Raw genomic sequence first — 12,645 nt, 5'->3', positions numbered from 1 at the left:
GGTGAAACCCCATCTCTACTAAAAATACAAAAATTAGCTGAGCATGGTGAGGGGTGGCTGTAGTCGCGGCTACTTTGGAGGCTGAGGCAGGAGAATTGCTGAGGTGGAGGTTGCAGTGAGCCGAGATCACGCCACTGCACTCCAGCCTGGGTGACAGAGCAAGATGCCATCTCAAAAAAAAAAAAAAAAGATAAAGCTGCAATAAACATTCACATACATGTTTTTGCTGGGCCACAGAGTAGGTTTATGTTTAACTTTAAAAAAAACTGCCGGCCGGGCGCGGTGGCTCAAGCCTGTAATCCCAGCACTTTGGGAGGCCGAGACGGGTGGATCACAAGGTCAGGAGATCGAGACCATCCTGGCTAACACGGTGAAACCCCGTCTCTACTAAAAATACAAAAAACTAGCCGGGCGAGGTGGCGGGCACCTGTAGTCCCAGCTGCTCGGGAGGCTGAGGCAGGAGAATGGTGTGAACCCGGGAGGCGGAGATTGCAGTGAGCTGAAGATCCGGCCACTGCACTCCAGCCTGGGCGACAGAGCGAGACTCTGTCTACAAAAAAAAAAAAAAAAAAAAGAAACTGCCAAACCGTTTTTGCAAAGTGGCTCTATCATTTTGCATTCCCACCAGCAATGTATGTGGATTCCAGCTACTTCATACTCTTACCACCTTTTCAAAAACGAGGGTATTTTTTCTAATTAGTCATTTAGTAGGCATGTTGTGGTATCTCACTGTGGTTTTAATTTGCTATTTCCTAATGATTCATGATATTGAGTCTCTTTTCATGTATTTGTTTTCCATCTGTGTATGTTCTTTGGTGATGCTTCTGTTCAAATCTTTTGCCCTTTTTTAATTGGGTTTTTGTTTTCTCATTGTTGGGTTTTGAGAGTTCTTTATATGTTCTGGATATAAGTCACTGTCAGATATATGACTTGCAAATATTTTCTCTGAGGTTTTAGGTTGGATTTTCGTTCTCTAAACAGTGTCTTTTGCAGAGCAAATGTTTAATTGGATGAAGTCCAATTTATCAGCTTTTCTTTTATGGGTTATGCTTTTGGTGTGATATCACAGAACTCTTTGCCTAACCCAAAGATTTCTCCAAAAATTTCTCTGAGAAAACACTTTCTCTAATCAGACAACACTTCTGACACCTAATGTGTGGGTCTTTTTTTTTTTTTTTTTTTCCGCACACCAAGCAGTTCTCCAACTGTCTAGACACCAGTCAGATGTTCTACAACTCAATTCAGACACTGAAGTTATCATCAGATCCCACAAGTTAAGGGCTTATTCCCTCAAGACTGTCCCCACTTCAGATGCTAATGCTAATTTTAAGTCTGAGCGTCCTATACTTCTGACCTACCAGCTATGGATTGCGGGGGGTTCCGACAGCCTCGTCCTGGTGTTCTATAATTTGCTAAAATGACTCATAGAACTTAGGGAAACACTTTACTTATGTTTACTGGTTTATTATAAAGGATACAACTCAGTAATAGCCAGATGAATGAGATGCATATGGCAAGGTGTGTGGGGTACACAGAGCTTCCCAGCTCTCTCCAGCATACCACCCTTCCAATACCTTCGTGTATTCACCAACCTGGGAGCTCCTCAAATCTCCTTGTTCTAGAATTTTTATAGAGCTTAATCCTCTCCTTCCTAAAGGTCAGTGAGTGGGGCTGAAAATTCCAAACTATAATCACTTGTTTTTTTCTGGAAACCAGCTCTGTCCAGCGGCTATGTAGTGTTCCCAGCCTGAGTCACCTCATTAGTGTAAACTCAGGTGTGACCAAATGGGCTCCTTATAAACAACAAAAGATACTCCTATCACTTAAGAAATTATAAGAGTTTTAGGAACTCTGTACCAGGAACCAGGGATAAAGTCTAAATAAATTTCTTATTATACCACAGTTTTCTTCTACATTTTCTTCCAAGTTTAATGTTTCATGTTTACATCTATGATCCATTTTGAGTTAATTTTCATATAAAATGTGAGATATGTCAGCCTAAATAACAGACAGGGAGAGGCTGTCTAAAAGAAAACAATATGTATTCAGGAATAGGGCATTGAAATGGGAATATGTGTGTCACAGTAAACTATGTGCTTATTCAGGAAGGTAGAGTGAGACAAAGGTTTTTAAAGGGAACTTGAGGAGCATTACATAATTGTTTTGAGATCATTATTTCTGGCTACAAAGATCAATAACAAGAGTGATGCCAATCGGAAATTGGACAGGCAGTTAAATGTTGCAATGGCCTGTGTGCAAGGCTGTGGTTTTTGAAGTCTTTTGTGATAGTTTTGTTATCAGGCATACAAGTGTGAGAACCCTTTCTTTGCAGTCTTCCCTGGCCTATTTGTTAGGTTTATTATTTATTTATTTTTTAGACTCTTGTCACGCAGATTGGAGAGCAATGGTGCAATCTTGGCTCACTGCAACCTCTGCCTCCTGGGTTCAAGCGATTCTCCTGCTCAGCCTCCCGAGTAGATGGGATTACAGGCATGGGCCACCACGCCCTGCTAATTTTTGTATTTTTAGTAGAGACAGGGTTTTACCATGTTGGTCAGGCTGGTCTGGAACTCCTGACCTCGTGATCTGCCCGCCTCAGCCTCCCAAAATGCTGGGATTACAGGCGTGAGCTACTGCGCCCGGCCTATTTATTTATTTTTTAATACTAGTGTCTCTGTTTTGATTCTGACTACTTTCATAGGTATGGATGAAGGTTCTTATTTTTACATATGAATGTCCGGTTGTTTCAGCACCATTTGTCTAAATAGAATTATTTCTCCATTGAATTACCTTTGCACCTTTGTAAAAAAGTCAGATTAGTGTTTGCCGGATTTCACGGAGGGATGTTGGGGGTGGGAGTTGACCGAAAGGTGCGGCACAAGGGAGGTCTTTGTGGCGATGGACAGTTTTGCATCTTGCTTGTCCTGGTGGGTACAGGAAACAACATATGTGGGAAAATGACAGACCTACACACACATTATAAGCATATCAAATTCCTGGTCTTGGTATTATACTGTAATTATGTAAGATGTAACCATTGAGGGTGAAAGATGCCTAGGACCTCTCTGTACTGCCTTTGTAACTTCCTATTAATCTATAATTATCTTTGCAACTTCCTGTGAATCTATAGTTACTTCGCAGGATAAAAAGGTTTGTGGTTTGTTTTGTTTGTTTGTTTTTTGAGACAGAGTTTCACTCTCATTGCCTAGGCTGGAGTACAATGGTGTAATCTTGGCTCACTGCAACCTCTGCTTCCCGAATTCAAGCAATTCTTCTGCCTCAGCCTCCCAAGCAGCTGGCATTAAAGGCGCCCACCACCACGCCCGGCTAATTTTTGTATTTTTAGTAGAGACGGGGTTTTGCCATGTTGGCCAGGCTAGTCTCAAACTCTTGACCACAGGTGATCCGCCCGCCTCCGCCTCTCAAAGTGCTGGGATTACAGGTGTGAGTCACTGTGCCCAGCCTCTTCACAGGATAAAAAGTTTAAAAAAATCAATTGATCCTATTTGTGTGGGTCTATCAGGACTTGCTATTTTTTTTTCCATTGATCTATTTGTTCATCCTTTGCCATTACCACACTCTTCTTTACTGCAATTTTATAAGTTTTGAAATTGACAAAACTTATGTCAATCATCGAACTTTTTTCCTCTTTTACAAGAATGGCATGAACCCGGGAGACGGAGGTTGCAGTGAGCTGAGATCCGGCCACTGCACTCCAGCCTGGGCGACAGAGCAAGACTCCGTCTCAAAAAAAACAAAAAAACAAAAAAACAAAATTGTTTTACCTATTCTGTGTCTTTTGCATATCTCTCTTTTTTTTTTTGAGACGGAGTCTCGCTCTGTCGCCCAGGCTGGAGTGCAGTGGCCAGATCTCAGCTCACTGCAAGCTCCGCCTCCCGGGTTCACGCCATTCTCCTGCCTCAGCCTCCCGAGTAGCTGGGACTACAGGCGCCCGCCACCCGCCCAGCTAGTGTTTTTTGTGTTTTTTAGTAGAGACGGGGTTTCACCCTGTTAGCCAGGATGGTCTCGATCTCCTGACCTCGTGATGCGCCCGTCTCGGCCTCCCATTTCTGTATGAATTTTAGAATCAGTTTGTTAATTTCTATAAAAAGTCGGCTGGGATTTTGATTATGGAATTGCTTTGACTCTACAGATCAATACTTAACAGTATTGATTCTTCTAATATAATCCTTTGTTTTTCATTTTCACTTTTCGCTTTCAACTTAAAATTCCTCTTGGTCATCTAAAACTTAAGATGAGAAAGCAGAGTTTTGGCAAGTGTGGGATATCACACCTCCCTAATGGTACAGAAAATATGCAGCCTGGCAGGATAGGTTTCTGAAACTCCAGACCCTGTGCAAGGTTACTTTTGCCTAATACAATGTTCCACATTGGGTATTTTTTAAAATGTCGATTATTATCCTAGTAACTCATATTCCAAGAAGCAAAGTACATTTTTAGCTTGATAATTTCTAACGACCTGTCCTAAAATTTCTAATTTTGGAAAGAATAAAAACCTTTTAAAAACTCCCATAAGTGGTTTAAAATTTTTAGGTGGAAAAGGCCCAGATAGATTCAGGTTTTTATCCATTCTCATATTATAAAGATAAATTTTAAAAGCCCCGAACTGTTTTCAGAAGTGGAGGAGCACAGACGTGGGGCCTGACAAGGTTAAGGTGGTGATAGGTAGTAATCAAATCCCATGGAGCCTGAGTCTCTCCAGAACAGGATCTGTCTTGTTTACAGTATTATCCCTCAGTACCTGGCACTTTTTTTTAGTAGTTCAATCTATATCTGTTGAAAGAATAAATCAGTTTTGTTGCATAATTTTGACCTGTAGACTTTAGGCCACGATTTTTTTTTTTTTTTTTTTAAAGAGATGGGGTCTCGCTTTATCACCCAGTCTGGAGTGCAATGATGCGATCACAGCTCATTGGAGCCTCAAATTCCTGCGCCCAAGTAGTCCTCCTGCCTCAGCCTCCTGAGTAGCTGGGATTACAAGTGCAAACCACTGCACCTGGCTGGGCTCTAATTTATATTCTCATTCCAAACTGAATTCATTCCTTGACTAATACTTTATAATAATAGAAGAAAGTCCATATTCTTATGTCCTCCGACCGAGAGTTAATTTTCAAAATAATCAACAGGGAGTGAAAAAATATAATGTCACAGTTAAAGGTTTCAAAGATGTGTTTCAGAGATAGGCGTGAGGAGGAGTGCTTGTCCCACTTAGGAGTGAGTAGAGGGTGTGATACAGTCACTGAGTGAGCCAGAACCACACCCAGGCCAGAACTACTACCAAGGAATAGAAAGGGGCAATTTGGGATGCGTCAGCTTTCTCTGCATGTGTGGGTGTTTGCTCATAAGCAGAACTGCTAGTTTATAAACCCCAACGCCCTGTTACCTCCAGATCCCCTCTGTGCAAGCTAAAGTAGGGGCACATCAATATTCTTCATCGGGGCACATTAGTGTAGTGAGTCTTTTCAATGCCTACTCTGTGTGTTTCCCTGTATTCTAATTAGATTTTGACATTTACCCGACCACCTTTGATTGGGTTTCTCGTGGTAGACTTTCAGGCCAAAACACAACACTTGATTTTGGGGGCTGAAAATACCTTAGCCTGGGAACTTTTGACTGAAAATTCACATAAAGTGAGGCCTGACTTCTAGGTAGCCCGGAACTGTGCTCCCTGAGCCAAGTCAACATTTCGTCACAGGCAATACCACACTTTGGTATTTCTCATTCAAAAGGGAAAAATGGAAGAGACTTTAAAGTATTTCCCTGCTGGATATAGTAACTTTTTTTTTTTTTTTTGAGATAGGGTCTTGTTCTGTCACCCAGGCTGGAGTGCCATGGTGCAATCACTGCTCACTGCAACCTTAACCTCCCAGGCCCAAGCAGTCCTCCTGACTTAGCCACCTGAGTAGCTGGGGCCACAGATGCATGCCACCATGCCCGGCTAATTTTTTATTTTTTAGTTTTTCTAGTGATGGGGTCTTGCTATGTTGCTCTGGCTGGTCTCAAACTCCAGGCCTCAAATGATTCTCCCACCTCTGCCTTGCAAAGTGCTGAGATTACAGGCATGAGCCACTGTGCTTGGCTGTAACCATTTTTAAATATAAATGCCTGATAAGGTTGAAGTGTCATTTAAATAATAATAGAATATAAGATATAATTATGATAAGAATAGAATCTAAATGAACTCTTATTTAATGATCAGTGAGGAATATGTTTAATTATCCTTTTACCTTACAGATTATCATGGTAAACTCTGTCTCTGACCTTCATGGCTACATCGACAAAAGCCAACTGACCCGGGAATTAGGGGGGACTTTGGAATATCGCCACGGACAGTGGGTAAATCACCGCACTGTGAGTACCAGCTGACACATGCTTTTCACTGTCTCTCCTTGTTTTCCGGAGGATGGAGTGGCGGAGTTAAACATCAACTGCTGGGAGGTCACCCTGTGACTGCTTGACCTTGGGGTAGTTGGGATTTCTCAGCCACAGGCTGGGAAAGAAGGAGCGTGGAAGGGCGAAGGCTGGGGTTTCTCCTGTTGACCGCGTTACCCTATTGCATCTCCTGGTGTGGGGATTTTGGGACACTTACCTTCGAATGCACCTGGGAAGTTTTCAGAAACACCAATAGCCTGTTATACCTCAGAGAAACTAATTTACTTTATCTGGGATGGGTCTTAGACATTAACATGCCACAGAACTCCCCAGGTGATTCTAAGGTACAGACATATTGACACCCATGAAGTCAGTAGAAGCTACATTTAAATATTATCACCCCTCGGTGACTACTGTAGGTGAGAGGTGGGAGGGGGACAAGGATTGTAGAACTATTGGGTATGACGCTTACTATCTGGGTGACAGGATCAACTGTACCCCAAACCTCAGCATCATGCAGTATACCCATGTAACAAACCTGCACATGTACCCCGGATCTAAAGTCAAAGTCAAAGATGAAACCAGTTTTAAAAAATTGTCACAATAGCATATAGTCTATGTCAGGTGAGTTTCTAAGCATTTCTGAGCTTTTTTCTTCCTCTGTTAAAATGGGACTAACACAGTATTGCTCTACAGGGGATAATTTTGCCTGCCCCCTACATTTGTCAATATCTTTCGACTTTTTTTGTAGTCATAACTTAGTGGGGAAAGTTAACTGGTATATAGTGGGTCGTCAGGGACTGTGCTGGACACCTTACAATGCTCAAGACAGCCTCCCACAACAAAGCATCATCTGGCCCAAAGTGTGAAGAGCCAATGCTGAGAAACCCCAGACTAACAAAAGCTTCCTGAAAGTTTGATGTGGGGAATAAGGGATGTATTATCTGTGAAAGCACCTGGTATATAGTATTTTACTTTTCCCTACCTACTGATATTGGTGATTGTTATGCTAAGTTAGGAGTTTCAGTAATATTGAGGAAAACGTGAGATCAAAATTCATTGTCATGGCTTGAATGTTAGTGTCCCCTCAAAATTCACGTCGGAACCCAATGTGATAGCATTAAGAGGAGGGGCCTTTTGGGATGTATTAAGTCATGAAGGCTGTGGCATCATAAATGGAGTTAGTGCCCTTGCAAAAGAGGTTAAAGGGAGCTGTCATGCCCCCTCTGCCCTGTGAGGGCACAGAAGCCGTCCTTTATGAGAAACAGACCTCCCCCAGACACCAAATCTGCTGGGGCCTTGATCTTGAACTTCCCAACTTCCAGAACTGTAACTGTGAGAACTCAATTTCTGTTGCTTATAAATTACCCATTTGTTTTTATTATAGGCCATCCCTGGCCTAGTATGTAGCCATGGTTTGTGGTTGTGCATGTGCTAAACATTTTTTAGTGAACTTTAAAAAATACAACTAGTATTGAAAGACCAGAGATATTCTTTACATGCCTTTTACTTGTTCTGTGTATATGTTTTATATACACACATATACAGTCATGTCTCATTTTGTTATGCTTCACATTAGTGGGCTTCGCAGATTTGCAGTTTTTTAAAATTGAAGTTTCGTGGCAACTTTGTGTTGAACAACTCTATCAGCACAATTTTTCCAACAGTATGTGCTCACTTCCTGCCTCTCTGACAAATTTTGGCAATTCTTACAATATTTCAAAGTTTATTATTATTGTTATATTTGTTTCTTTTTCTTTTTCTTTTTTTGAGACAGAGTCTTGCTCTGTCACCCAGACTGGAGTACAATGGTGTGATCTCAGCTCACTGCAACCTCAGCCTCCCGGGTTCAAGCAATTCTCCTGCTTCAGCCTCCTGAGTAACTGGGATTACAGGCATGCGCCACCATGCCCAGCTAATTTTTGTATTTTTAGTAGAGACAGGGTTTCACCATGTTGGCCAGGCTGGTCTCGAATTCCTGACCTCAAGTGATCTGCCCGCCTCAGCCTCCCAAAGTTCTGGGATTACAGATGTGAGCCACCATGCCTGGCCAATTGTTATATTTGTAACAGTGACCTGTGGTCAGCAATCTTTGGTGTTACTATTGTAATTGTTTTGGGGTGCCAAAAACTGCATTCATGTAAGACAGTGAACTTAATGGATATGTGTTGTGTGTGTTCTGACTGCTCCACCAACTGGTCCTCAACTGTCTTTCTCCCTCTCCTGGGCCTCCCTACTCTCCAAGACAGAACAATATTGAAATTAGGCCAATTAATTACCTTACAATGACCTCTAAGTATTCAAGTGAAAGGAAGAATGGCGTGTCTTACTTTAAATCAAAAGCTTGAAATGATTAACCTTAATGAGGAAGGCATGTCAAAAGTTGAGATGGGCAGAAAGCTAGGCCTCTTAGCCTAGCCAGTTCGCCTAGTTGTGAATGCAAAGGAAAAGTTCTTAAAGGAAACTAAAAATGCTACTCCAGCGAATACATGAACGATAAGAAAGCAAATAGCCTTCTTTGCTGATATGGAGAAAGTTTTAGTGGTCTGGGCCTGGATAGAGTATCAAACCACCCACAACATTTCTTTAAGCCAAAGCCTAATCGGGAGCAAGGCCCTAACTCTCTTCAATTCTATTAAGGGTGAGAGAGGTGAAGAAGCTGCAGAAGAAAAGCCTGAAGCTAGCAGGGGTTGGTTTGTGAGGTTTGAGGGAGGAATTCTTCTCTGTAACATACAAGTGCAAGGTGCTGATAGAGAAGCTGCAGCAAGTTATCCAGAAGATCTAGCTAAGATCATTGATGAAAGTGGCTACACTCGGCTGGGCACGGTGGCTCACGCCTGTAATCCCAGCACTTTGGGAGGCTGAGGCAGGCAGATCACCTGAGCTCAGGGATTCAAGACCAGCCTGGACAACATGGTGAAACCCTGTCTCTACTAAATGTATGAGAAATTAGCTGGGCGTGGTGACAGTTGCCTGTAATCCCACCTACTCAGGAGGCTGAGGCAGGAGAATCGCTTGAACCCAGCAGGTGGAGGTTGCAGTGAGCTGAGATCACGCCACTGCACTCTAGCCCGAGCAACAAGAGCAAAACTCCATCTCAAAAAAAAAAAAAAAGAAAGAAAGAAAGAAAAAGAAAAAGTGGCTACACTCAACAACAGATTTTCAATGTAAATGAAACAGCTTTCTATTGGAAGAAGATGCCATCTAAGACTTCCACAACTAGAGAAGAGAAGTGAATGCCTGACTTCAAAGCTTAAAAGGACAGGCTGACTCTCTTGTTAGGGGCTAATTCAGCTGGTGACCTTAAATGGAAGCCAATGCTCATTTACCATTCCAAAAATCCTAGGGCCCTTAAGAATGATGCTAAATCTACTCTGCCTGTGCCCTAGAAATAGAACAACAGAGCCTGGATGGCAGCACTTCTGTTTACAGCATGGTTAACTGCATATTTTAAGCCACCTTTTGAGACCTACTGCTTAGACAAAAAGATCCTTTCAAAATATTACTGCTTTTTGGCGATGCACCTGGTCACCTGAGAGCTCTGATGGAGATGTACACGGAGTTGAATGTTGTTTTCATGCCTGCTAACACAACATCGATTCTGCAGCTTGTGAATCAAAGAGCAATTTCAACTTTCAGTTTTACTATTTAAGAAATACATTTTGTGAAGCTATACCTGCCATGTATAGTGATTCCTCTGATTAGTGTGAGTAGAGCAAATTGCAAACCTTCTGGAAAGGATTCATCATTCTGGATGCCTTTAAGAACATTAGTGATTCATGGGAGGAAGTCAAACTATCAATATTAACAGGAGTTTGAGAGAAGCTGATTCCCACCCTCATGGATGACTTTGAGGGGTTCCAGACTTTAGTGGGGGAAGTAACTGCAGGTGTGGTGGAAATAGCAAGAGAACTAGAATTAGAAGTGGAGCCTGAAGATGTGACTGCATTACTGCAACCTCATGATAAAGCTTGAATGAATGAGGTGCTGTTTTTTACGGATGAGCAAACAAAGTGATTTCTTCATCTTTCTGGGGATGATGATGTGAACACTGTTGAAATGACAACAAAGGATTTAGAATATTCCATAAACTTAGTCTACAAAGCAGTGGCAGAGTTTGAGAGGATTAACTCCAATTTTGAAAGAAGTTCTATTGTGGGTGAACTGCTATCAAACAGTATTGCATGCTACAGAGAAATCATGAAAAGAAGTCAATTCATGTGACAACTTCATTGTTGTCTTATTTTAAGAAATTGCCACTGCCATTCCAGCCTTCAGCAACCATCACCCTTATCAGTCAGCAGCCCTCCATACTGAGGCAAGACCCTCCAGTGGCAAAAAGATTGTGATTTGATGAAGGCCCAGAAGATTGTTAGCAATTTTTTAACAATAAAGTATTTTTAAATTCAGGTATGTGGAATTTCTGACATAATGCTATTGCACACTTAATAGACTACAGTATATTGTAAACATAATTTCCCTTTGCACTGGGACACAAAAGAATTTTTGTGACTCACTTTATCGTAACGTTGGCTTCATTGCAGTGGCCTAGAACCAAACCCACAATATCTCTGAGATTTGCCTGTATATATAACTAGGAATAATATAACCACACATGTACAGTACATATTGTTTTATAAGTGAGGTATATAGATTCTTTTGTGTGTGACAGTGCATTTTATGGGTGTCACCTCTTTGAACGAGAGACTCAGAAAGTTAGAACTCAAAGGAATCTTAAAGATCATGTGGCTCAATCACTTTATTTTATAAATAAATAAACTGACATTCAATGTAAAGAGGTGACTTATCCAAAGTCATTTGGTCAACTAGTAGCAGCACTGAGACTAAAACCAGCCTCTTTTTAATCTCCCTATCAGGATCAGGTCCTCTATACCATTTCCAAAGTCAGGTAATTCACTCATTTTGTCAACTAAATCTGTTGTCTTTCCATCAAGACAGCATGTTGGTGAATGTTAATCTCTCCACATTGTTATAATTATCTGACCTTCTAGGCCATCGAAAACTTTGCCTTGACCTTGAAGACCACTGCCCAGATGCTGCAGACGTTTGGGGCCTGCCTGGCCACAACAGAGCTGCCTAGAAGCATGCTATCCACCGAAGACCTTCTCATGTCCCACACAAGGCAACGGGACAAGCTGCAGGTGAGCGGTCAGTGGCCTCTCAGAGGCTAGCGTCTGTGCCAGCAGGTATACCTGCCTCTTGGAGAGAGCTGGGAGCCAAATTAACAGTTAAACCCTCATTTTCCTTCTTCTTTAGTGACTTGGAAGCCATTGATCATCTTAAACCTTCCAGACAGGCAGTTTGTAATGAAAGAAGTCTCTTGAGACTGAGTGGTGAGTGAAGGACGGTGGGAAGCAGCACAGAGAAGGGCTTTTCCAGCTTTGTCTGGGTGAACTGAGGCATGTGAGCACCCTTTCAAGGGTTGCACTCCTATGATCCTGCTCAGGACAGAGCAAGACAGAACATGCTGAAATTGCAGGGGATAGGGGCTGGCTTTTGAAATATAAGCTTTCCAGCAGTGGTTGTAAAGTTTTGGGGCAGACTAATAAGCTGACTTACTGCTTCACTTTCTCAGAAGTGTGTCTTTTTATTTGGGGATGAATTTGAGAAAAAGGACTATGGAAGGTGCCCTGACCTGGGTTGAAGGAGAGGCACCTATTAAATGATTCATAAAAGCACGTAAGAACCTGCTGAGGAAAGGGAGCTTGGCAGATTCTTTTAGTCATGTAGTACAGAGAAATCTTCCTGGGGCTTCTCCCTGGATGAGTGTTGGCACCTTTCTACCTTGAGAAGCACAGACCAATCCCATTATTTCACAGAAGCCCAGTTTTCAGTAGGGCAGCAAAATGAGGATTGGACGGTCAGTGTATGTGTCTTGGCCTCATGGAACTTGGGAAGAGTTGAACTATTGTATCTGTGACCAAAAATTTGCAAAAACGCTTTGCTAGATGGTTGATTTGTTCATTTATTCAACATTTATTGAGCACCCACCACTACTTGCCAGGAAAACCAAAAAGGCAACCTCAGCGAACACATAGTCTAGTTAGGAGAGTCTCAGAGTCTAGTAATTGAGGCAAATTAATGTTTCCATGTGCCAGGGAACACTGTTAAATTCGGTCTTTAAGGAAGTTGTTATTCAAAAAGAGATGACCGGGAGTGGTGGCTCACACACATCTGTAATCTCAGCACTTTGGGAGGCCAAGGTGGGTGGATCACCTGAGGTCAGGAGTT

At 42.1% G+C, this 12,645-nt stretch overlaps 1 protein-coding gene across 3 annotated transcripts in view; it reads left to right on the top strand.

Moving 5' to 3' along the window:
- MCF2L2 (MCF.2 cell line derived transforming sequence-like 2) overlaps positions 1-12,645 on the top strand; it is a 252,757-nt gene that overhangs the window by 107,137 nt on the left and 132,975 nt on the right. For all 3 annotated transcript variants that reach the window (XM_033211822.1, XM_033211821.1, XM_033211820.1), the window contains exons 6-7: positions 6,256-6,372; positions 11,406-11,555. In XM_033211822.1, coding sequence (XP_033067713.1) covers positions 6,256-6,372; positions 11,406-11,555 — 267 coding nt within the window. The remainder of the gene's footprint in view (positions 1-6,255; positions 6,373-11,405; positions 11,556-12,645) is intronic.

Source organism: Trachypithecus francoisi, unplaced genomic scaffold, assembly GCF_009764315.1.
Source record: "Trachypithecus francoisi isolate TF-2019V2 unplaced genomic scaffold, Tfra_2.0 Lachesis_group0, whole genome shotgun sequence".
Classification (NCBI taxonomy): domain Eukaryota; kingdom Metazoa; phylum Chordata; class Mammalia; order Primates; family Cercopithecidae; genus Trachypithecus; species Trachypithecus francoisi.
Note: the sequence above shows the minus strand (reverse complement) of the source record. Positions and strands in the feature narration are given on the sequence as shown.